This window comes from Tetrao urogallus, assembly GCF_951394365.1.
Source record: "Tetrao urogallus genome assembly, chromosome: 3".
NCBI classification, from domain to species: domain Eukaryota; kingdom Metazoa; phylum Chordata; class Aves; order Galliformes; family Phasianidae; genus Tetrao; species Tetrao urogallus.
This window is the reverse complement of record NC_136815.1, coordinates 33,085,734-33,111,079: the sequence shown is the minus strand read 5'-3', so window position 1 is coordinate 33,111,079 and position 25,346 is coordinate 33,085,734. Positions and strand designations below refer to the sequence as shown.

Sequence of the window (25,346 nt, the reverse complement as noted above, 5' to 3'; positions counted from 1 at the left end):
TTTTTTTTAAATCTGCTATGAGGAACCTTAGCCTGCTTTTGCTGAGGACCAAACACAAAGAGAAGTTATTAAATATTCTAGGGGACTGAAGGACAGTTTATCTTCAGCAAAGAGGCTTTTTATAATTTAATTATTTTCCTTTGACCTGGATGAGAAGTCCATTACAAAGTTATAGTAGGCAATATAAATTACAGAACTGTTTCTCTTCCGTATTTCTACAAAGCATTTCCCTAAAACAAATACAATGGAATTGGCTGGAGTTTAAAAAAAATAATAAATAAATAAAATAAATAAGAAAAATAGAAAAAAGTAACAACTGTAACTGAAAAAGACATGCAACACAGAAACACATATTAAAACTTCTATATGTAGTAAATAAAATCACATGAAATTATTTTTGCAATCATTTTATGGGGTTAAGAGTTAAAGTTAATATCAAGTATAAAAATGCTTCAATTAACACTAAATAAAAGCATTTTACTGTCAAATGAAGCATGTTAACAAAACTCTTGATATGTATAATATATGTATATTTTAGAGCCTTTGGGAAAGTAGTTCCAGTCTTTCTTTACTCCTTACAGTTCTCAAGGAAACCTTCTCCTGTCATTCCTGCTCTTCAGAACAAGTCGATAAGAAAAGAAGAGAGGATTCCATCAGCTGAAAGCCATATATCTTACTACTCACAAGTAGGATTTTTCTAGTCATCTTGCACTTGATGATTCTTGTGGGTTCCTTCCAACTCGGGATATTTTGTCATTCTACTTACCTATATTCAAGTCAGCGCAGCATGTGAAATCCTACTCAGTTTTTCCTCTTTGCCCATTTGTTCACTGGAACACAGTGAATAACTAGAGAAGGTCTTTATTGTTACTTAATGGCTGTAAAGCTTAATGTTATTGAGAACATAAGAATTGTTTGGGGGGTCTTATTTTAATTTTTTCTGCACGTTGTGTACTTTCTGTAGTGAAGAGCCTCTTGTTTTTCAGAGTAGATGCTCTGTTCAGCTTTCCAGAGATCTAAGGATCCTTGTCAGCTGGTTGAAGGAATGAATTGTCCCACTCTGCTCTGTGCTTTGTGGCCTTGCCATGAGCACTGCATGCATGGCACCACAACAGAAGGATGTAAAGATATTAGAGAGCCTCCAAAGGAGGGTTACAGTGATGGCAAAGAGTAGAGATGAGCAGCTGAGGTTATTTTTCTCACATTCAGTTTGTTGCTGGGTTCTTGCTTGTGAATCCAGTAATCCAGAATGTTCACTAAGAAAAGAACTTAGCTCAGACTTGCAACCTCACTGTGGGCATTGTTTTGTATTCCTGAAGGTACAAAAAGTTTGCTGCTACGCTTCACCTTCTTTATTTTTTAAAATTCCTCCTGTAATGAGTAGAGTAGATTAAATAACTGTGAATCTTGAGCTACATTTCTTTTTTTATTGGAAACTGTTTTTACTATGTATGTAGGAGTGAATTGGACTGTAAGTTTTTTAAATGGGTTTACCAGGAAGTGATAATTTGGCAAAATATAGTGCAGTTTCAGAAAATGTTTTAAGACTTTAAACCTTGTCTAAAACCAATTCGTTTGTTTATCTGTATGTCCTTCCAGCACATAGCACAGCTGTGGTCAGATCTCTGAGTGTGTTACAGTTCATATTGCTATGCCTTGCTTAATGCATTTAAAAGATCAGATTTAAAAAGCAAACAAACAAAAAAGCCCTACGCATTAATGACTTGCCAGGTTACTGTTCTTTTTGCTGGTAGTAGTGATAGTTAATAAGTTGGACATAAAGTAAGGAAATAAAAGGCTGCTATGGTTGGTGTAGTTGCTTACTGTGACGTGTTAACATTTTGTGTTCATTCTGATGATTAGGATCCTCCACAACCCAGAGCTCCTTCTCCACCTGTCCCAGCTAGAAGAAATCAGTTGCGAGCACTTGGTAGGTACTGTCTTCACTGCAAAAACACATGAAGTGTAACAGTAAGTGCTGTCCTACAAAAGTAGTCAGTACCTGGGTTTGTTGTAGCTCTTCCACTAGGGAAGAAGTTCTTAATGCAGCTCGTGGAAATTAGAGAAATGAAGAAATATGGATTAACTTTTGTGTAGGAGCGTTTAAACTAGTAAAACTTGCTCGCCTGATAGATTCTGCAGTCAAACTGAAAGGTGCTTGCTAGAATGTATGTAATGTGAAAAACAAGGAATTTGTAAAACTTGACACTTGTTGAGGAATGCTGTCCTAACTACAAAAACCCAGCAGCTGAGACCAGCAGTAGTTCTGAAAATTCAGCATGAGCACACTCTAAAAATAAGTGTTGAAGTTGGAACTCCTTAACACTTAAGAGATGGCACTAAGCAGATTGATATTTCTCTTTTGAACTGTTCAGAGGGATTTAGGAGGCAGAAATGGGTTTTATGTGTTGATACCACTTCAGTTCCTGTCTTCTAACTCTCAGGAGAACTGTGTAGATTTACAAATTGCAGAATAAGGCTGCTTACTGTCAGCATCCAGTTGCTTCTTAGCTTTTCCTTTTTTTAAACGCAGCAAACATTTCTGTTGAAGTTTGAATGCTTTTTGCTGTTCTGGTGACTTCATCCTTCTGCTGCCTTAAAATGCAAGTTCTCCCCTGGTTTCTAAAGTATGAAATGCTTGTGCATATCTAATCACTTTAATTAACAGTGCATTGTCATTTTTTTCACCTTGCATTTACGAGGCAGGCAGAAAAGTGTCTCTAACACTTTATTGGTGTTAAATTACAGAAGAAAGAAAGAATGTGATAAATGAATTATCAGAGATGAGGAAACAGCTTCGTAGTGAAGAGAGGCGACTGCAGGAACAGTTGCTAAGTGTGGCTAGTGATGATGATGGACCAATTACACGGTGAGAATTTCATCTTCATTTTTTAGAAGTCAGCTTTTATACAGGAACTTGGAGCTACTGTGTATTAGAAGTGTCAGTTGGCTAATATGATGTGTTAAATGAAAACGTGGGCATTAAACTTACACATACCTTTTTTCATTTTTCTGATGTGTGGTTGGCTGGTTGTTTTTTCCAGAAATCTTTCTAAATTTTAGTCTAAGAATGAGTGTGTTGATAATGTTGGTAGTTGGAATATTTGGTCTATTGGTCTAAAACTGATGTCTAAGTTTTTATCTCAATGCCTTCCCTCCAAGGCTGTGAGTTGTGTCTGGAGACTGCAGTATCTGTTAAATAGAGCAATGCTGTAGGAGTACTTTCTTCCTTACAGAAATTCATACCCTTTTATTTAAAACTTCATGGTTTGCTTCCAAACTGCGCTAGGTAACTGTACCCACTAGTTGCAAAAGACTCATCAGATCAGAAGTCATAGTTCTGTTCCTTAAAGTAAGAGGTTCTTTTTTCTTTGTTTCAAATAGATTATTTCTTCTCATTACATGATATGCAGTGTGATTATTTTCAAAATTACTAGTAGCTTTAAATAAACAGTTGCTCAGTGTCTAAGTATAAGAAGTGAGTTTTATTAGCATTAAACTATGCTTTCATGTAATTCATGAGTACTGCGGTTTGAAATGATGTTTTGCTTGTTTCACACACTTTTCAAGTGGGAGGAGAGAGAAGAATCCAAAGGACATATTTGAGATGGCCAGGCTGCGTCTGCAGGCTCCGGTGAGGCGGCCTTCATCAAAGGATGCACAAGATCCTGTCAACATGCAGAACATCTGGGATTTTAATGAACTTAAATACAAAGGTAGGGAGATCTTGTTGCTGAGGAAGAAAGTCTGTGAAACATCTTCTCCTCCATCTTCCATGTTACTCAGGATTTAAAACAAAAAACACTGGCTTCTTCTCAGCCACTGCCTATGCGCAGCATGCTCCGTGGACAGCATTTTGCATGCATTTATGTCACTTAGTGTGAGTGTTTCTACAAATGTCTACAGTTTGTTGTTAGGTACTGCACCACTGCCAGAATCAGTGTGCAACCACTTGGCACATACCTTATGGGGAACCTTGCTAAATTTTATGGGGGTCTTTTAAAGAATACATGTAATTTTGATGGAGAAATGTTTTTCTTTTCCAAAATGTTTGTCAACTGTTGAATATTGATTCAAAGAATGCTTTGAAAGATTTTAATTTGATAAATTGTTTAATTATATGATTTGAGCTGTTCTCATAACATTTCTAATTTGATCGATGGACACCCCCCAAAATGCCTTCTAGATTTTGGAGGGAGAAAGCATTGCTCTTCTCTGTAAGGGCCTTCTGGCTGGAGATGTCATTTTGAAGTTAAACAGGAGTGCAAGCTCTTTAAAGTGAGGGTATATCAGCCTGCGTCTCTTATGCATGCCATGAAAGTGTGCTACTAAACAGCCTGGGGGATAGAATGCCATTGTCACCATTCTGTTTAATGTTTCTTCTGACTGTGAATGTGTAACTGCTTTAATTACTTTAATATTTCTGGAAAAGAAAAATTCTTATTTCCTATCTTTGTTCTAGATTCTGAAACACGTGTAGGCTTAAGGCAAATGTATCCTGATCCTCCAAAAGATGACCAGACTCTAGAAATTCAACAGCAGGCTCTGTTGAGAGAGCAGCAGAAGAAACTTGACAGAATGAGAATGAGGAGAGAAGCAGAAGGTAAGGAATGAATGGACCGAGATAATTTCAGTGGCTTTGTCTATTGCTTTTGTATTTGATGAAGGTTTTTAAAAAATGGCAGGTCTGGTTTTACCTTGATGTTCCCTGTCAGCACTGCAGCACAGAAGTGTAAAGCACTTCTGTTCACCAGAACACTGAAATTCTGTCACATTAAAAAGCATAGAAGTATTGAATGACTTCTTTTAAAAATTAGTGTGACTATTTCTCCTTATTTCCCTGAAAGGAATTTAATTACTGCTTCGTGCTTGCTTCAGAACAATGCAGGAGAAAATTAGGTTGGTTACTTTCTGTTAAAGAAAATCATAGAGCAGTAAAAATCTTCAGCTGATACCTGGTGGAGGTGTTAGCAGGTAAGTCCCTCCCAGCACCTTTTCAGTTCTCACTGAAGGAGATGGCTTTGAAGCTGTATCAGTTATAGTGCAGCCAATGTGTCTTCTACTTTTATCTCTTAGTACTAAATTCCTTTTATGTTTGTAGTCATGGTTTGAGTGCTTCACAGATTCAGAAATCTGTATCCCGGAACAGACTTTGCTTTAGAAATCATGTGTAAGGTTTTGCAACTTACTAGCAACTCCAGAATGGGTGGATGTTTTGGTGTTCTAGCAAGGTGGGCAGTATTGCTTATGAATAATATAACATTGCGGTTACAAATCAGCATCTCTGTAACATCTTCTGGGTTGATTACAAGATTTTAAATATCACATAATGTCAAAATTGGGTGTGCAGGGTTGCGTTCAGTCTTGCCCTTTCTGGAATGGACTGAAATGATGCAAAAGAGGTCAGTAGTTTCAGTGGAGAACTGTGTGTTTCTGGTTTTTTGTTTTCTTCCCATTGGAGTATTACTTAACAGGCAGTCTGAGAAGGCTCTGATTTAATGTTGCCTGGAGAGCAACCTCCACTAGCTGGAAAGCAAACTTGCCTTTTTTCATTAGTTTTAAGGCTGAGTGGTTGTATTAGATGTAAGCTAATGCTAAATGGATACCGCAGTCTTACGTGGGGGCAAACTAGCAGCAGGCGTTTTCTGCTGGAACACAAGGAGCTGATTTCTAAAATAACTTTCCAATGAATCTTACAGAGGATCCTTAAGCAGCCTTTTCTCTCTCTCAATCCCGTTTACTGCTTTACAACATCATTTATAGCCTGTCAGCATGTACTGAGCTAGATAATTAGTTACCATGTTATCTCTGTATTTCCAGTTCATTTTCCTCAGAGATAAGTTCATCATCTTCCCCTCAGTGAAAATCGATGAGCAGTTTTATTGTCTGATATGAGGCAGACAGGAAGATGAATTAAAGCAATATGTATTGTGGATAAGAGGCTGTGTTACAGGCTGTTGTGGCAGAGGCTTTCCTGTTTTATCATACTGTATGATAGTGTGGATTGCCTTACCTGCTTAAAACAAATATTTGGAGAGAGGGCTGTGGGGAGACCTCATTGCCGCCTTCCAGTATTTAAAAAGGGGATTATAAACAGGAGGGAAATCAACTTCTTACAAGGGTAACAGTGATAGGTCAAGGCAAAATGTTTTTAAGCTCAAGGAGGGAAGGTTTAGATTGGATATCAGGAGGAAGTTCTTTACAGAGAGTGGTGAGGTGCTGGAACAAGCTGCCCAGAGAGGTTGTGGGTGCCCCATTCCTGGAGGTTTTCAAGCCCAAGTTGGTTGGGGCCCAGGACAGCCTGGTCTAGTACCAGATCTGAAGGTGGTTGGCTCTGCCTGCAACAGAAGGGTTTGGAGGTTGGTGATCGTTGGTGTCCCTTCCAGCCCAAGCCATTCTATGATTCTGTGGCTGTCCATAGGACTGCTAGCAGCTACTTCTGGGATGATAAATAGTGTAGTTTACACTCTTTTTTTTTTCTTCTTAATTCACAAATATATTTAATAAAAGAAAAGCAAATGAAATGTACAAAATACCTGTGAAGGTGAAGATAAGAAAAGAAAAATACGCTAGAAAAGGCAGTATAATCTTATAGTAGGAAGGCCATATGCTTTCAGGTTCTCACGTATAGCTTGGAAAGTTCAGATTCACAGAATCGTAGGGGCTGGAGGGGAGCTCTAGAGGTCATCAGGTCCAGTCCACCTGCAAAGCCCCCTGCAGCAGGCTGCACACATAGGATTCCAGATGGGTCTTGAATGTCTCCAGAGAAGGAGAATCCACAGCCTCCCTGAGCAGCCTGCTCCAGTGCTCCGTCACCCTCACTGTGAAGAAGTTCCTTTGCATGTTGGTGCAGAACTTCTCTGCTCCAGTTTATGGCCGTTTAATTGCTGTCTCATCTGCAGTTATTCAAGCTGGTGTGTTTTCTCATTACCATGTCCTAGTTTCACTGGGGTTCAGCAGTGTGCAGAGCGTGTCACAAAACAAACTTCTTTCTAGCTGTGTACCTAAATGTCTTGTCAGATACAGTATTTCAAATAATGTGTAAAGATGTTAAGGTCTCAACAGGTGAAACTGGGGAGGGTAAAAGAGAAACCCAGATATTCATGCAGCAACCTTTTGTGCTCCCATGGGTTGACTTGATGCTGAAAACTATACATGTCCAACCCGGTAGTTTTTTGCTGCTCTCTTTTAAGAAGAAAAATCTTTTAATAAAAAATGTTTTAAAAATCTTTGATCCTTACATACCTTAACTATATGATATGTTTTGAATGTGGCCCAAGACAATTGCTCAGGCAAGCCAAGAAGTTGGACACCCATGGTAAACCATCTCACAAATTGAGGTCTTTCTGATATATCCAGCCCTTCAGAAGTGTGTGCACTTGACAACCCTCAAGTGAGAACCCTAGTGTTCTCAGAAATAATATGCTATTGACTCCTGTTTGATTTTTCTGGTAATACTTACATTGGCATTCAGACACTTCACTGATGTTCGGAGTTTTCAGATGTTCAGTTAAAATGTATACAATTTTAAAGGAAGTTGTAGTAATTGACAGTGGTTTTTCTCTTCCATGTAGTAGCAGAAGTTTTGTCTGCATGTCGTGTGTCAGTGTTATCTCTTTTCTTATGACATTGTAATTGTTTAATCTTTTCTCTATGTGGTTCTCATGGATGAAGATGATTCTCCTTCTGCCTACAACCCACAAACTATGGGACTGGTAAGAATAAAACAAGTTTAAAAAAAAAAAAAGTAATATTGTGCTTTTTTCAAGCACAAGAAATGCTTAATGCTTATTAAATTGTGTGGTTTGTACAGAATTTGGAGGAAAGAATTACACCCAAGACAGCGAGCTTCTTTAATGCTATTGCTTAATAGAATGATTAACAGGTTCTTAAGCTTGACGTGGAAGTTGTTTATCTTTGTATATAGAGATTGTTTGATTCATTAGTTTCCTTTTTTAATATTCATCGATACTTACTTTATATTCATACGATGTTAGATTGCTGCTGGGAGTGTGAATTAGTGGAAGCAGCCGAGCCAGCAGCAGTAGCTCTGAATCCACGTGACTTGAGTGATGCACACTGTCTCAAAGGAGAGGTTTATTTTCAGGTGCAAATAAAGCCAAATGAAGTGCTATCAGAATTGGATTTTTATTTTTTTTCACTAACCTAACTGCAGAACAGCAGACTTCAGTGGTGTTTTGTGGGAGTGTGGGCCTGTATGTGGTGGAAGACTGCAAGGAACAGCCATTAGCCTCAAGGATAACACTATAACTTAATGCAGAAATGAAATATTACTGAGCGAATGGAAAATATACATCACCTTAATGCATGTTAGAGTTGTAAATTAATACCTGAAATTCTTCTCCAGAGCAGTAGTTTGCAGTAAAAAGTTTGTTTCCCCTTGTTTCCTCAAATAGTTTCCACTGCTTTGATTTTTGTAGTGATTTTCAAGTTGAATTTCTGCTGCAAATGGTTGCAACTATGCAGTGAACTGTAAGCAATGATCTTAATGCTTATTATTATTAGGAAGATATTTGGTGCTTTAATACCAAAGATTGCATGTGGTAGGATAAGCAAAAATATGAGGAGTCTTCCCTCTTTTGATCAGAGCTTTGGACAAACCTTGGGTGCAGGCCTGCTGCCGGCTTTGTCCTGTGGTGTAAAGCTCAGGTGGTGACTGGGATGCACCCCTTGATGGACATGGTGGCTTACACAGACTGCCACAACCGTTGCCATGTGCAGACAGTTTCAGCAGATGGTGCTGCAACAGAAAAGTCCAAAAACTATTGCGTAAGGAGAACATGAACTATTTGAAAAGATGCACTTTTTTGCAGCTATGAAGTATAGAATAGTGCAAAACACTGCATAGCTGCTGTTTCCTTTGCAGAGCTTCAGCAGATGTTAAATGTACGTTATTTATAATTAGGTAATAGATATTGAGGCATCTGACTTTGCATGTCTTCTGCTTCACCTTTGCAGTTCAGGAATGACTCCCACGAATCCTTGAAAAATTCGCTGTTGGAATCCGACAGTGCTTTTATTGGTGAGTTTCTCTCTTTTAGCACATGAGGAGTGCACAAATGTGCCTTTTAGCATAGTGATACTTTTCTGAACAGATTATTGCTGTTTTAGAAGTTGCTGTGGGTATAGCAACTGTGATTTTTTTTTTTTTAAAGTGATAAAGTAAATTATGCCATCAGTATACATCTTTATGGAATTGTACTGCAGTAAACTTGCATGGATCACACCTAAAGTCAACAACTCTGCTAAGAGCCTTAGGCTGCTTTATGTCTTTTTGTGAGAAGGCATCTTTCTGTGTAATGCTCTCTCTGGGATGTCGCCTTGCTGGGGAGCTTTATTCATTTATTTTTATTTCTGATAAAAACCGGAAATGAAACAAAACTGAAAACCAACCAGCACAGGTCTCTTAAGTGTTAATTTTCCATTAGTAGGCATTACAGTGCCTTGAAATTCTCTTTATCATCTAAGGGAAGTAACCCTATATGGTTTTTATTCTCTGCTGTGGGGAAGATGCAGTACTTTTTCATGAAACTCAATATTTTTCCATATACTGATTATAATCACATCTGGCTTTGCTTAAAAGCTTTTTTTTTCATTTGAAATATATTCAGACTTACTCTATTAACATGTGGATCCTGCAGAACCTGACATTAGGAGGGGCACAGGTTATTGCTTTCAGCCTTGTTCAATGCATTTGGTGCTTTCTGTAGTCTTACATTCTTCGAATTAGGAAATCCTATTTATTATTTACTGCTCAGATGATGGAAAGAAGGATGCTCAATGCTCTTAGATGAAGTGAGTGCATCAGTCTAGAATCTGGCCAAATAGCCTGCCTGTAATTTTGGTCAAGATGGGTGCCTGTGGAGAGATGTGAGCAGGAGGGCAGCTGTTGCTGCCCTGCAGGTTCTCTTCAACCCCCAGTGACACAGAGCTCTGAGGCTACCTGTGCCAAATGGTGCATGTTTACATTTAATATGCCTTGATAAGGTGAGGCTTTGGCTCTCTGTCCTCTATGAACTGTATCCCCTCTTTTGGGATGCAGGGAATGTGGCCACTGAGGACAAGGAGAAGGCTGAGGTTCTCAATGCCTTCTTTACATCTGACTTTAACAGCCAGGGCAGTTATCCACTGGGCTTTTTATGCCCTGATCTGGAAGTCTGGGATGCTGCTCAGAAAATGCCCCCAGCGATTCAGGTGGAGACAGTCAGAGAGCTTCTCCTCCATCTGGACTGTCACAAGTCCATGGGACTGGATGGGCTGCACCCTTGGGTGCTGAGGGAGCTGGCAGAGGTGATTGCTGAGCCCCTCTCGGCCATCTATCAGCGCTCCTGGTTGACTGGTGAGGTCCCAGAGGATTGGAGGCTTGCTGATGTGACTCCTATCTTCAAGAAGGGCTGTAAGGAGGATCTGGGGAACTGTAGACCTGTCAGCCTGACCTCAGTACCGGGGAAAGTTATGGAGCAAATGATCTTGGATGAGACTGCACAGCATGTGCGTGGTGTCCAGGGGATCAGGCCCAGCCAGCACGGGTTTGCGAAAGGCAGGTCGTGTTTAACCAACCTCATCTCCTCCTATGCTGGGTGACCAGTCTGATAGATGAGGGAAGGGCTGTTGATGTAGTCTGCCTAGACTTCAGCAAAGCCTTTGACACGGTCCCTCACAGGCTTCTTCTGGGGAAACTGGCTGCCCGTGGTCTGAACAGATATACACTTCTTTGGGTAAGGAACTGGCTACAGGGCCGTGCCCAGCGGGTCGTGGTGAATGGAGTGAAGTCCAGCTGGCGACCCGTTTCAAGTGGTGTCCCCCAGGGGTCAGTACTGGAGCCCATCTTGTTTAATATCTTTATTGATGACCTAGATGAGGGCATTGAGTGCACCCTCAGTAAGTTTGCAGATGACACCAAGCTGGGAGGTGGTGTCGATCTGCCTGAGGGTAGGGCGGCCCTTCGGAGGGATTTAGACAGGCTGGACTGCTGGGCTGAGGTGAATGGGATGAGGTTCAACAAGGCCAAGTGCCGGGTCCTGCACTTTGGGCACAACAACCCCATGCAGCGTTATAGGCTTGGGGATGAGCGGCTGGATGAGTATGAAGAAGAGAAGGACCTGGGGGTGTTGGTTGATGCTCAGCTGAACATGAGCTGACAGTGTGCCCAGGTGGCCAAGAGGGCCAACAGCATCCTGGCCTGCATTAGAAATAGTGTGGCCAGCAGGAGCAGGGAGGTGATCATCCCCCTCTACTCAGCACTGGTGAGGCCGCATCTCGAGTACTGTGTTCAGTTTTGGGCTCCTCACTACAGGAAAGATGTTGAGGTCCAGAGAAGGGCAACAAAACTGGTGAGGGGTCTGGAGCACAAGTCTTACGAGGAGCGGCTGAGGGAGCTGGGGACACGGGGTAATGGCCAGAAGTTGTATCAGAGGAGGTTTAGATTAGACATAAGGAAGAACTTTTTCTCTCAGAGAGTGGTCAGGCAGTGTTCAAGAGGTCTGGACGATGTGCTGCGTGATATGGTTTAGTGCTTGTGGTGGCAATGGTGATGAGGAGATGGTTGGACTGGATGATCTTATAGGTCGTTTCCAACCTTGTGATTCTATGATTCTATGATTTTGCAGGTGCTAATGGAGAAACTTTTTCTGCCTTAGAAGAAATTGACCTATCATCACAGCTTCCACTTTCTGCAAGGGAGAGGAGACGAATAAAGAAGAAAGCACTGGAGTGCACTGTAAGTATGGTAACCAGATTGACTTAAATATGAAGACAGGACACAAACCTGTTGTTGTTGGACAGTGCTTGTGGTTCCTTAGTGGCTGGATGACATGGATACAGAGGGTGTACACGTATGGCTAGTTGCCCTTTTTGAAAGTATGCTGTTGTTGTGGTTTAACCTGGCAAGCAGCTGAGCATGATAGAGCTGTTTGCTCACTCCCACCAGGTGGGTTAGGGGAGAGAATTGGAAAAAGTGCGTGAACTCCTGGGTTGAGATAATGGCAGTTTAATAAGAAAGAGGAAAAAATAATAAGAAAAAGGAAAAAAACCAAACAAACAACAACAAAAAAAACCCTACCCCACAAACCCAAAACAACACAAGAAGTGATGCACAACACAATTGTTCACTGCTGGCCAACTGATGCCCCACCATTCCCTGAGGAATGGTAGCCTTCTGGCCAACTCCCCCAGTTTCAACATGGCAGCATGTGGAATAGAATCTGTTTCATTGGTCTGGGTCAGCTGTCCTGGTTCTGTCCCCTCCCAGCTCCCTGCCCAATCCCAGCTGGGGTGGGCAGTGTGGAAAGCAGAAGAGTGCCTGCTTCAGCACAGGTACTGCTCAGCAATAACTAAAACCTCATTGTACTGTCAACAAATTTCCTCCCAGATCTAAAAGGTAGCCCCATACCAGCTAAAATGAAGGAAATTAATTTTATTCTAGCCCAAACCAGCGTAATAACTACCCCTCATTCCACACCATCTAACTCATGCTCAGGTCTTACTCTTTCCAATATGTCCTTACCAGCACCCTTGCCATCCTTTGATACAAACGTACAGATCTCATTGCTCTTTTTCTGTGGATTATCTCTTTAAAATGTCCATTGAGCTTATTTAGTCCATGACTCTGAGCTCCATCTGTCACAGCAGTCATTCAGGGCTGGGGAGATGGTGTGTGGTGTTGAATTGTTGCATGCTGAAGCCAAGCCAGGTTCCATTGTTCTATTGCTATACACCAGTGAGAAGAGCCTGGCCTCATCCCTTTGCCTTCCACCTCCCTTTAGGTATTTATAAACATTTATCAGATCCCCCTCTCAGTCGTCTTTTCCTCAGGCTGAACAGACCCAGCTTACTTAGCTTTTCCTCATAAGGGAGGTGTTCCAGGCCCTTAATCATCTTTTTGGCCCTCCACTGGACTCCTTTCTAGGCAATCCCTGTCTTTGAACTAAGGAGCTCAGAACTGGACACAAATTATTGGCTGTTCTCACCAACAACATCAAATCACCTGGAGGTACACAGCAGACTTCCTCATCTTTACACGTTACCCCCCAAGTGCACCCAGGTCCTTGAGAAAAAGCAGCCTTATGCATGGGTTTGCCTTTGCTTGAGGCAGGACTAACCCAGACTGTGGTGCCCTACACAGGGCTCTACAGGGACTTTATCTCCTTCTACAGAGCATAAGAGTTTTTTCTGGGCAGGGCCAGCTTGACTGGCAGATCTCTGAATGTTGATTAACCAGGTGACTTTTGTTAAACGTGTGCCCCAGTGTTTGAATATCCCAGCACCCATTGCTCTCAATGTAGTTTTTAACAGTCCATTGTATCATTCCATTTTCCAGAGGCTGGTGCGTGGTGGGGAATGTGATGTACTCACACAGTGCAGTGCTCTTTGGCCCAGGTGTTTATGGGGTTGTTTCAGAAATGAGTCCCGTTGTCTGACTCAGTTCCTTCTGGGGTGCCATGTCACCATAAGACCTGCTTTTTAAGGCCCAGGATGATATTTTGGGTGGTGGTGTGGAGCACGAAATACATTTCCAGCCATCCAATGTTTGCTTCCACCATTGCGAGTATATGGCACTTGCCATTATTGTGAGTGAGAAGGTGATAGAATCCGCCTGCCAGGCCTCCCTGTATTTATGTTTCAGCCATTGCCCTCCATACAAAGAGGCTTGCTTGGCTTGCTTAACTCCAGCATATTTCACATCTGTGGATAACCTGTGCAACAGTGTCTGTGGTCAAATCCACCCCTTGATCCCTATCCCATCTGTATGTTGCTCCTCTTTCTTGATGGCCTGAAGCGTCATGGCCCATCGAGCTAGAAATAGTTCACCTTTATACTGCCAGTCAAGATCTACCTGAGTCACTTCAATCCTAGCAGCCCGATCCACCTGCTGGTGATTCTGGTGTTCTTCAGTGTGTGAAGACTCTTGGGTAGGTGGGCATCTACACGTTGTGCTGTTACCACCGTGTTCTCTACCTGGGCAGCAATATCATGCCACACTGCGGTGACCCAGATGGATTCATCCTGGAATCTTAGTGTATGTCTCAGCTCACCCAGGGGTAGGGATCAGGAGGTTTTTGTCTCGTTTATGAGTTCTGTCGCATCCACCTCCTGTTCTTACGAATGCTTTGTAGCAGTTTGCTTCTTCTGATGCTTTCTCCTGCTCTCTGTTTAGGAGAAGCTGCTTCTTCCCTTACTGAGTGAGCTGACGAGCTGACTTCTGCTCCCATTCTTTCTTCTTGGATACCTGTGACGGCTCAGCCATGGTGTCTGTTGCAGGGGTTGGATTATCCACAGTGTTGTTGTGGGTCTGTTGCTGTCAGATCCAGAGGCTGTCTCTTCCTCTTGAAGGTGGTGACTGGGGTCAAATGAGGCTGGGTAGGCCAAACCCCGGCACGCTGCAGTGATTTGTGTCTCTTTGGAGCTGCCAGGTGATGGTGTAACTCTTTTCAATCACTTTTTCGTATCTCTGCACTTGTTTAGAGTGAAGTTTCAATGCATTGGAGGTGCCCTGTGTTCTGGGTGCCTGCCCCTGCCTTTGCAGCTGTCTTGCCTTGGGGCAGAGCTCTGGGTGGTGGTCTCAAATAATTGTTTAGCCTTAGAACGAAACCTGAAACATGCTTAGGAGACACAGCAATAACAACATGCTGGTTTGGGTATCCCAAAGGTATACACAAATCTCAAGCATTCTTCTAATTGACCAGGAGGAGAAGGGCAGACTCTCAGAGAAGAAAAGGTAAGAAGTGTAATTGCTGATAGTTTCCGAAGTACAAGGATGGCAGCAATGCTGAGTGCAGCAGTAGATTATGCTTTTATCACTTTGTGAGTGTTATGCAGTACAGCAGAGTGAGAAAACCCAAAGCAGTTTTTAACCAGCCCTCTGCGCTGATAAACAGCAAAACGGGGAGCAAGTACAGCAAGAAAGGGATTGCACCAAACAGCCCAGAGAGCAGCCAAAGCAGCCCAGAGAGCAACCAAAGCAGCCCTGACAACAACCAAAGCAGCTTTGAGAGGAACCAGAACAACTCTGTGAGCCAACAAATGAACATTGTGGACAGCAACTATTAAAATAATGTGATAATTATGAAAAAATACAAGCAAATGTATTCTCTCTAACACGCTGTGGTCAGATCTGTTGCTGTCTCAGCCCGTGTTGGGCACCAGAAGGAACGCAGTGGTGTAATGCAGCAGCAGCTCAGTACCACACCGTCGTTTGTGCACTCCTCCGGGGGAACTGGGGGAGAGAATTGGGGAAAGGTTAAAAAAAAAAAAAAAAAAAAAAGAAAGTGTGAGAACTCGCGGGCTGAAGTAAGGTAAGTTTAATAAGAAGGAAAAAAAGAATAAGCAAAATGAAGAAAAGAATGAATAAAACAAAAGCAATGCACAATGCAATGGCTCACCAGCAGCCAGCTGTACCCAGACAGTCCCCGAGCAGCAGCAGCCCCTCTGCCAGCTCCTCTGGTTCTACCGTTGCCTGTGTTTTGTCATGTGAGATAGCCCTCTGGCCAGTTAGGTCAGCTGTCCTGCTTATGTCCCTTCCCAGCAGCTGCTGCACCCCCAGCTCCTTGCCAGCAGGGCGGTGTGAGAAGCTGAAGAGTCCTTGACTTGATGTAAGCACTGCTCTGCAATAACTAAAACACCGATGTGCTATCAACATTGTTTTCTTCCTGAATCTGAAATGTGGCACTGCATCAGCAGCTATGAAGGAAATTAACTCTGTCCCAGCCAAACCAGGACAGCTATGTAACTGCAGGATTTCTGTGTTTTTGCACTTGCTGCAGGAGGATGTCCCACCAGCCCAGACACTGCTGCTGCAGCCTGACAGTGTGTCTTTGCACTCTGACTTCAGCCTGGATGTCAATCAGATGAAAGGCAAAAACGAAGAACGAGTGCGCAGGCTGACCGAGCTCCAGCAGAGATCTGCTCACTTAGGTATGCCCGTGTGCTAGGATTTACTGTGTCATCTCTAGATAGGTACAGCAGTCAAAGGAACGAGCTCATACACTGTTCATACACTGCCTGTAGCTGAGCAGGGAGTGCCTTGCTCCAATAGAAATTACTTATCGAGGTCTGTAACCATTGTGAGAGGCTTCCAACAAGCTTCAAGCAGCGTGTTGTAGATGAAGCTTAGAAGAGCACAGTGGGACAAGATGCTCTGAGTGCTGCCTCGTCACGCTCTGCTGCTTGTCCCATCCATACCACTGCTCATACTGCAGGGTGCTGTGTGGGTTACAGCAGCACGGTGGCGATGCTGAGGGAAAGAGAGCGAACCCTGACTGTTGGTGGTGGGAGGCCCGGCCTTTCATTTTTCATGCAATGTGATTTGTGCTAATGAATTCTTTCATGTAAGACAGAAATATTTTTTTCATTGAGGCAGTCGCTGTGCTGTCTGGTAATTACAGTGTCAGTACCTTTTTATAAACACTGTGAGAGTGTGAGATGAATGAGATTACAGCTGCTGATAGGTTTTCTGTTTCTGTAGCTATGGGTTCTCTTGCAATGTTTTTTGTTTGTTATAACCACCTTGCTCAGATTTTTAGTGAATACGGAGGTAGGTTTTTTTTTTCCTTCTGTAATCCAAACAAATGGGTTTGCTGATTTCAGTCCATCCAAATTAGTCCACTTTTGCCCTGTGAGCTTCTTTTGCTCTCTTCCCTCATTTTCTGTCATCTCTTCTTTGTAAACATTCGTACTTCCAGCTGCTGGAGGAGGTAAATAAGAACAGAGGCTGCATCTGCCCAAATTTAAGTACTACTGTCTCTCAAGACAGGAACAATAAAAATAAGTGCTATATGTCTATCTTTTTCATATTCATATATGATAATAGTAATAAAAAAGCATCACTGATATTCTATGCTGCACTGTGCCTAAGATACAGGGTCTGTATCTATGACTGACCTGCAAAACCAGTAATAATAGCCTTCAAAGTGGTAGTGGATCCATGTTCTGAAGGGAAGCAATTGGTGGCAGCAGGCTCAACAAGCCCACTTCTTGGAACGACATTGCATTACGGTTCCTAGCTGTGCTGGAATGCCATCTGTGCAGGTAATTGCATTTGCCCTGCTTACCAGTGCTAAACTGTTTATTTCTTGGGTGTGAACAGAGTGTCTCACTGAGCGTGCTCAGCCATAATGCTGTCACTCAGTGGCTTCATTCTTCTCTGCATGTGTGCACTGGTACATGAGATATGCCTTTGTGCCAAGAGGCTTGGGGTGAGCAGCTGGGCAGGCACAGTGGGGTCTGCCCACATCAGCCCTGTGTTGGTGTGGCACAGGGGAGGCTGTTGGCATTGGGCATGGAAGGCCTGTGGGGATGTACCTGCAGTGGGCCCTGGCCTGCATAACATCTGAAATGAGTCTTAAAAACAGCAATTCTTTGTTGCTTTTGTTCCTGCTTAGTCCAGACAAATCAGCATGTTTAGTGTAGGGATGATGATGTTGTCTCTTCGGGAGGAAGTTTTTCACACAGAGGTGGTGACACACTGGAACAGGTCGCCCAAGGAGGTTGTGGATGCCCCATCCTGGAGGCATTCAAGGCCAGGCTGGATGTGGCTTTGGGCAGCCTGGGCTGGTGGTTGATGACCCTGCACACAGCAGGGGTTGAAACTCGATCGTTGTGGTCCTTTTCAACCCAGACCATGTTATGATTCTCCTTCAGCATGCTTGTGTTGTTCCTCTCCCCACAGGTGAGGATGTTGCCCTAGGAGAAGCAGATGATTTGCTGAAGCCTCCTCCATCCAAGGACAGCCGCCCGCCCAGTTCTGTTGACTCCATTGCCACAGAGCCCTGGCTGCGGCCGGGAACGGCAGCAACACTCCGCAGGTTCCTGACAGAGCAGCAGAGCCCAGCAAAGCTGTCTCCTGAGGGCACGCTGCCGCTGGGCTGGCAGGGCCTCTCCACTGCACATGGCTGAGCACAGCCTGAATGGAACCCACGTGTGCCTTGCAGCAAGGGAAGGGAGCGTCCTGTTTGGCACTACTGCACTTTTAGAGTCTCTCATAGGGATAGCTGTACTTGATGTGAATAGCGTGGAGCTCTGTGTGCAATTACAAGTAGCAATAATGAAGAAATGGAAGCTGCAGTGCAGTGGGGATTCTGTACTACAGGGTGGTGGAAGTGGGGCAGTGAAGTATTTTGGCATTTTTTGCACTTTTTATACAAGTTAGTTTCAGCCTTGGAGGCGAATTTGCAAGGAACAGCGTGTGTGGGAATTTGATATTAAATCAGAGTTACATTTTACCTTTGCTCATAGCAAAACTCCAGGACTGTTTGTTTGCAAATAGAGGCACAACAACAGAGATGCAGTTTGAACTTTTCCCAAAAGGATGAACAGCCTGGAGGAGGCCACTTCCCAGTGCTGAATGGGGGCTGTGGTGCCGAGGAGGTGAGCAGTTGTTATATGGAAGAAGGTCTGTTAGCAGTATATCTTACCTTCCTAACTTGGTTTGTGTTGGAGTATATATTTATGTTTCTGATTTAAGAGGTGATAATAAATTATTTTGTTACTAAAAATCTGAAAGCAGGCTGAAGTAGCATTAGTGCTGCAGTTGCTGTCACTTCCCTTCTCATGAAGGAAGCGGAGTGGCAAGGCCCTCTTCAAAGGAGGAACAACCCATGGAGCGAGAGCTGAGCAGAAGCTCTGTTCTTCAGCAGTGTCCACAGCTTTTAGCACAACCCCGTTCTCTCTTTCTTACGGTTCCCCCGCTTGGCCCCTGCCATGCTATTCGCATTTGAATCCTGTTGCTTCTTCAAAAAGGATCCTCCAAATCTTTCCTAACAGCTCAGTAGGCAGTGCTCTTTCTGCTACACCCCAGAAACTCATAATGTTTTATGAGTGCAAACTACACGGAGGTCAGGCCCTTTAATTCCTGTCAGTGGCTTTTCCCCAGCTCCTGCACTCAGCTGCTTCCAGCTCTGCCTTCCAGCACCCTGCTGCTGCCTGCTCTGTTCCTCTCCCTCAGTTCCAAGACATGGATCCGTGGCAAAGGAAGGTATAAAACAAGTGCTGTTGCTTAGGCTGGTTTTGATTGCACTGATGAAAGAGTTCAAAAACTTTATTGACCTATAACCCGATTAGAGTATGCCAGATGAGAACCAAATATTGTACAGAAAGTTGTACAGAATTTTTTTTACATAGAAAACTTTACATATCTGTACCATATACATTTTGTCCATCTGAAAAAAATTTCTACATCCATTGTAATACAGAATGCTTGACAATCTCGTCTTTTAACCATCAGAGCACAATTCACAGTATGAATACATTTCCAATAAATTTAACCATCCCCAAACCATGCCCGATTTGTTACTCGAATATATTCAACATTAAATTCTGTACATCAGAGTGAAATCTACATCAAACAAAAAAACATGTGACAGCAGACACAACCTAGACTTGTTTGCAGTGATTCAAGTTCCACTCCTTGAAGGATCATCATTTTGATGGCTCGTTATACTGAGAAGCCCTAAAACAAGTATATTACAGGTAGTTCAGTCAGTCGTGGTACTTCTACCTCTGCTCTTGACCAAAGTCAGCAACACTAACTGCTGGGCTACAACGAAACCAGAGAAATAAACCACAACCCCCCAAAAATAAACCCAAACTTCTAGTGCATTTGGTAAACAATTCAGTGGTATGGGTTTTCAACAAATCAAAAATACAGAAATAAAACAATTCAGGAAGAACTGTATAGTGTTAAAGAGTTTATATTACAGACCTGCATCTCTGTACATTTTCACAGAAGGATGATTACCGATGTCTCAGTCAGCCTGAGTGTGCAAAAAATCTTAGAATATCAGACATAGTCGCTAAATAACTTTTACCATCAACAATAATCTCCTTTTTCTTTTCACTATAAACATTTGATCCTTCAAAATACAGCTCTCCTGAGTTGTACTTCTCGCAGAAGCTCAAACCTTTACATACAGAGTTCTTTGGGTACGTTTTCCTTTCACACCCGCCACAACCACGTGTTGCTGTACTGCTGTCTAGGACAGGAAAGGATGGCGCAGCCCAACGCTGACGAGGGGACTGTGCTGAAAACTGGCTCTGTGCTCAGCACCGGCCAGGGCAGAGAAACCCATAGACAATCCATCAGGAAACAAAGGGACTGGAGTGTTGCAAGCCTTAATTACAGGTGTAAGCATCTGTACCATTCATCCTTAGACACACGCTGCCTGCCGTACAAAGAAACCATTTCTATGGATGCCCAGACAGAACAGCTCAGCTCGCTGGTCCTTTTATTTAGCTGAGGAGTTCAGGCTTTTAAGGGAGCAACCCCCAGTCAGTACATGCTACTGCTTGCTGATTGCAGACTCGTGCTCTGCTGGTTGGGATATCTGAAAAACCACACCGATCCGCAGGAAAAACCTTCGCAGAACAGCCCGGAGTTCAGGGATAAGGTCAAACTGCATAATTTCACACAAGAGAGGATAGTAGAAAGAGGCGTGAGCCTTGAACTGGGGAGAAAACAAACAAACAGCCAGGTTATTCCATAATGCACCAGCACACCTCAGAAAGCCTGCGAGTGAAGAATTTTAAATGCTCTCCTAAGTCAAGGTGCGAAATCCATGAAGTGACAAGCCGAAGCATCACCATAACAGGAGCTTGCAGTGCTAGGATAAGGCTAAGGCAGCTGTCAAGCCTTCTGACATGCTCACTGTCTCCACATAGATCTCTTACTCCTCACTAGGAAGAATTTTGCCCTCATCCGTTATGTCTGTGGTTGTGGTTGGCCTTGTTCACTTAATAATTCAGCCCAGTACTGCTAGAAATGGTGTGAGATATAAATACAGATTTATTTAATCCAGAACTGCTTTGGAAAAGGTCAAGGTGACTCACGTGCAACATGGGAGGCAAAAGCAGGAGTTATTTCCAAGCACTTTGAAAGCAGTACCAGCCTCTAACCCTTCTCAGCAGGAGAGGCATAAAAGCGACTTAAAACACATTTCTAAACAATTTTAGCATCTTTGAAATATTCTCAGACAGCTCAGCAGTCACTGTACCCCCATTCTGCAATGCAGCCGTTGGTAACCAACGAGTGCAGCTGCAACACAGATTTCTACAATACACAACCCTACAGAGCAGCAGGAACTTCTGAAGCAAAGAGCTGCTGGTTTGGAATGATACTTAATGCAGCATTTCAAGTAGTTCCCATTACCTACCCTTTCATCACTTATCTTCAGAACTTTAGTCAAAAATAAGAGCAGTAGATTAGTCCAGGCCTCCCGATGGCTTTCTGATGTGAGAGTAAGAAAGTAACTCAGAGCCTCACTGCAGACACTGGAGAGAGAAGACACAACCCAGTAACTCGCACTGTATTTTGAGCTCTACTGTAAGGTGAGCTTTGGCTTTGTAAGTAGCTACACCAGCATAGAAAACTGGCACAGAACCACATTGCTCTGGGAAAGCTACTGTGAGTCTCGTGATTAACAAAAAGCAGTGGCTTTGTTCAAATGAAAACCAAAACCCAGTGCTAAACAGGATTATGAACTGTAATAGCAGTGTTTGCACGTCTACATAAATGGTACCAAATGGTCTCTGAGGGGTGTTAGAATGCAAGACAAAATGATACAACAGACTGAACCTTGTGCTGATGCAAGAACATGCTTTTTCATCTTTGCTCCAAGTCCTTTTAATAGACTTGGTCTATTAAATCTTAAAATACTTCCATTCTTTCTCCACCATGGTTTGAAGGCCTCTGCTATTCCAACTCTGGCTTGAAGGACTTTGCAAAGTAAGAACGTTCAGGTAAATCTGAGTGGATTATAATTAATATTCAACAATGCAAAAAACAACATGCCACAAGCTTCTATGTGCCCACAGGATCCTGAAAGCCTGTGCTCATTTCTACAGATGAGAACTAACAGCATCAGTTCCCTAAAACAGCTGAAGTTACTGGGGAGAAAAAAAAAAGTAAAGTTTGATATATACATATATTTTTTGTAAAAATCCCTCACTGACCCACATGCTAGCTGGGACCACCACCACACAGCGCTGTTCAGTAAATAAGTGTACTACAAACAAGCAAACCCAAACCAGCACGTTCTTTAACAGAGATAACATTAACAGGTTCTGCTATACAGCCCTTACTTTAGCAGCCTTTGCTGGACTTCTTCCCACGCGCTGGTTCGGCTTTCATCCATGTACATGCGGAACAGAATGCGTAACCCACAGGCAAGACTGCTTGTCTCCTGCTTCAGAAGATTGGGCTTGGACTTGCCTTTAAAACCTAAAGAAATTCAAAGAACCCATTTAGGGTTTTGTTTGTTTCACTTAAGTTTTTGGTACCTCTCCTGAGCATGTCCTGCATATAGACAGCATACTACACGTTATATTTGTTAACATACAACACACAACACATATGAACAGAAATAATACATGTTTATACAAATATATGCATTTAAGTATTTATTTTATAATGTAGACTATGTATTTATAGATTAATGCTAATTTTAGTGCAAGAAATAGGTTGAATTGCTCCAGTACCGAGATTCCATTTTCAACCCGTTTTGGAAAACGCCACAATTTCAAGAGCAGACTTGTTAGCCCCACAACCCTCCTAACACTGTTTTGTACCTGTAGTTTCCAAACACAGGACTCACACCTACAGCCAGTGTTTAACTTGGCAGCTGTGTACACCCAAAGGCAGCCCCTTACATCTTTGGAAATTCAAAAGGCATTTGCATCCAAATACATGGGGCCTCTTTCACTTAGGGATGTCTAAGGCTATAAAATTACAGCATCACTGTATTTTTAAACCTTTTTTACCCATCTATTCAAAGCAGAGCAGAATGTTCATGAAGAATCTCTCCACAGAGACTGACTGACTCACCTGCTTTCCAGAGAGCAGTTCTTTGTTCATTGTTGGAATTAAACGCCTTGGCAAACCTGTGAGATTCTAGCAGACAATCGAGGAGTTTGAAAAGCTGCTGTGATGTCAGAAAACGATACATCCCTTGATCTTGTGTATCCACGTGGACATCAAAATCTACTGCATCTCTCTATTTGGGGAAAAAAAGAAGATTTCAGGTCAGAATTGACAACTGCCTTCATTAAGCTCCTGTGACATTGCAATCCTACCCTGTTTTCATCTGCAACTGTACTTAAACTTAAAACTGTATGAAAAATTGCACCCGCATCCCAGGTTGGAGAGATCTCTGAACAGCAAACATTCTAATCTCCACAGCGTAGTACTACAGAAGCACAGCAAACCCAATTTTACACAAGCTGTAAAAGATCTCAACAGTCTACTGCAAGTTCTCTAGCACTTCTAAAAGCTGTAAATTCGATGTTACAGGAGTTTATGAAACTTTGTCCACTTGAGAAAAAGCTGTTAAAGAGGGAATACACCTGTACATTTTACTTACTTGTGCTGCTGCTAGATTCTCTGCATCCTCTTTTTTGCTAGTTGCAGGGAAGAACACAATGTTGTCGATAGTCTGAATGAGTTCCAGTTGTACAACGCACTTGATCAGAAGAGCAGCAAACAATTTCTGTTCTGGAAATTCTTTGAAAAAGAAATAGTGCTTAAGACACCAGAGTATTATCTTACTTCTTCAAAGCTGTTCTTCAGTTTATTCCTACAACAGCTCAACTTCAAGCACATAAACCAACTCCGGAATCTGCCCATCTAAATCACTGTTCTAAAATCAGGGCTGATGACTGTGTTAACAAGGAAGACTTTAAAAAATTACTTCCTACCTTTTGCCAAGTCATCTGCCACGCACTGGGCAAACAGTCAGCATTACATAAAATCACCCAACTTAACGACCCTGTTTTTAGCACCAGTGCAATGGCAAGAAGCAGCAGCTGGGAGACTGCCTGCAGGCAAAGGAGGCAAAAGATAACACTGGTATCACAGATGTTTGCCTTGTCCTTAGGGCAGTAATACCACTAGGCAAGAGCATTTTAGGCAGCAATGCAAAACTTCACATAAGTATCTTAAAGGTTTGATATACTCTCTTCAGACCTGTCTACGTGTACTTGTTCTCACCTACTGATTTTATTGCACTCTACACGGAAACAACTGTCTTCTTACAGAGAAAAACTACTCACTGATACAGGACTGTAAGGAGAGCACAATTTTTAATATTTTGCACTAAGTAAAAAGCCTACAAAAGCCAGCAGCATCTTTCTCACTTTTTAATGCATTGCTCAAAATTGCAGACCCCACAATATTCCAAAGGAATTCTGTCATACAGCTTGGAGACAAAAATGTAATCCATGCCATTTTTTTCCCACCTGATTTTTCTTAAACTGCAGTTGGAGCTACAACTAAAGACATCACCTGCTAAGTACTACCCAACTGATGCAAGACACCAAACCACTCAAACACGTACTTGCTGTTGATCTGGCTTTGCTCACTTCTTCACTTCCTGTGGGCACTGCAGTGGGTTGATGTGGACGTCCATCTGAGGATCTCGGTTGAACAGTATCATGAATATCTACAGATTTCTGGGAGATTGTATCCTATAAAGAAACCCCAAAAATTATTAGCTCACAGAAGTTCTCTGTAAATCATCAATAGCAGTGTGCTTCTTACACAGCAAGTCAATGAGTAGTATTTTGGATATTTCTTTTTCTACATCAGCTGAAGGTTACAACCACAGAATGGCTTGCATTGGAAGGGACCCCAACAATCATCATGTTCCAACCCTTCTGCCACAGGCAGGGCCACCAACCTCCAGGTCTGGTACCAGACCAGGCTGCCCAGGGCCGCATCCAACCTGGATTTGAACACTTCTAGGGATGGAGCATCCACAAGCTCCATAGGCAGCCTGTTCCAGCACCTCACCACTCTCATAGTAAAGAACTTCCCTCTTAAATCCAACCTAAATCTTCTCTCCCCCAACTTAAAACCATTTCTCCTTGTCCTGCTGTTATCTACCCTTGTAAAGCGCTTAGTCCCCTCCTGTTTGTAGGCTCCCTTTAGGTCCTGGAAGGCTGCAATGAGGTCACCCCGCAGCCTTCTTTTCTCCAGGCTAAACAAGCCCAGTTCCCTCAGCCTGTCTTTGCAGGAGAGGTGCTCCAGCCCTCTGATCATCTTTGCAGCCCTCCTCTGGACCTGACATATTTGTACCGAACGCTTGCAAGCTTTTAAAGTATTGACTTGACAGCTTACCAGTTTTTCTTTTGCATCAGAGGGTGATACAGGGACAAAAGCCCCACTGACCGGCTTCCAAGTCAGCAGCCTTGAAAAGACAAAACCAGTAACAAATAAATTAGTAAGCATAAAAGAACACTCAAAACTGATACTCTAGCAGGCAAACCACTCTAATAAGGTGGTTGGTTTGTTTTCAAAGTTAAGGAAGCAAAACCTAAGAAGTGGATATAGACAACTTTGT

The 25,346-nt window shown here is 42.7% G+C and overlaps 2 protein-coding genes across 3 annotated transcripts in view; one reads left to right on the top strand and one right to left on the bottom strand.

Moving 5' to 3' along the window:
- The window catches only part of CSPP1 (centrosome and spindle pole associated protein 1), a gene marked incomplete at both ends in the record, with an annotated part of 49,122 nt that extends 31,209 nt beyond the window's left edge, over nt 1–17,913 (top strand). The window contains 10 exons of the mRNA XM_079533804.1: nt 582–686; nt 1,864–1,930; nt 2,749–2,869; nt 3,571–3,716; nt 4,463–4,603; nt 7,675–7,715; nt 8,980–9,043; nt 11,631–11,740; nt 15,783–15,933; nt 17,687–17,913. Of these exons, the coding sequence (XP_079389930.1) occupies nt 582–686; nt 1,864–1,930; nt 2,749–2,869; nt 3,571–3,716; nt 4,463–4,603; nt 7,675–7,715; nt 8,980–9,043; nt 11,631–11,740; nt 15,783–15,933; nt 17,687–17,913 (1,173 nt within the window). The remainder of the gene's footprint in view (nt 1–581; nt 687–1,863; nt 1,931–2,748; nt 2,870–3,570; nt 3,717–4,462; nt 4,604–7,674; nt 7,716–8,979; nt 9,044–11,630; nt 11,741–15,782; nt 15,934–17,686) is intronic.
- Nucleotides 17,914–20,294: 2,381 nt separating this feature from the next.
- Nucleotides 20,295–25,346, bottom strand: part of ARFGEF1 (ARF guanine nucleotide exchange factor 1) — a gene marked incomplete at both ends in the record, with an annotated part of 81,938 nt that continues 76,886 nt past the window's right edge. For both annotated transcript variants that reach the window (XM_079533066.1, XM_079533067.1), the window contains 7 exons: nt 20,295–20,459; nt 21,165–21,282; nt 22,093–22,231; nt 22,835–23,003; nt 23,370–23,509; nt 24,342–24,471; nt 25,124–25,193. In XM_079533066.1, coding sequence (XP_079389192.1) covers nt 20,295–20,459; nt 21,165–21,282; nt 22,093–22,231; nt 22,835–23,003; nt 23,370–23,509; nt 24,342–24,471; nt 25,124–25,193 — 931 coding nt within the window. The remainder of the gene's footprint in view (nt 20,460–21,164; nt 21,283–22,092; nt 22,232–22,834; nt 23,004–23,369; nt 23,510–24,341; nt 24,472–25,123; nt 25,194–25,346) is intronic.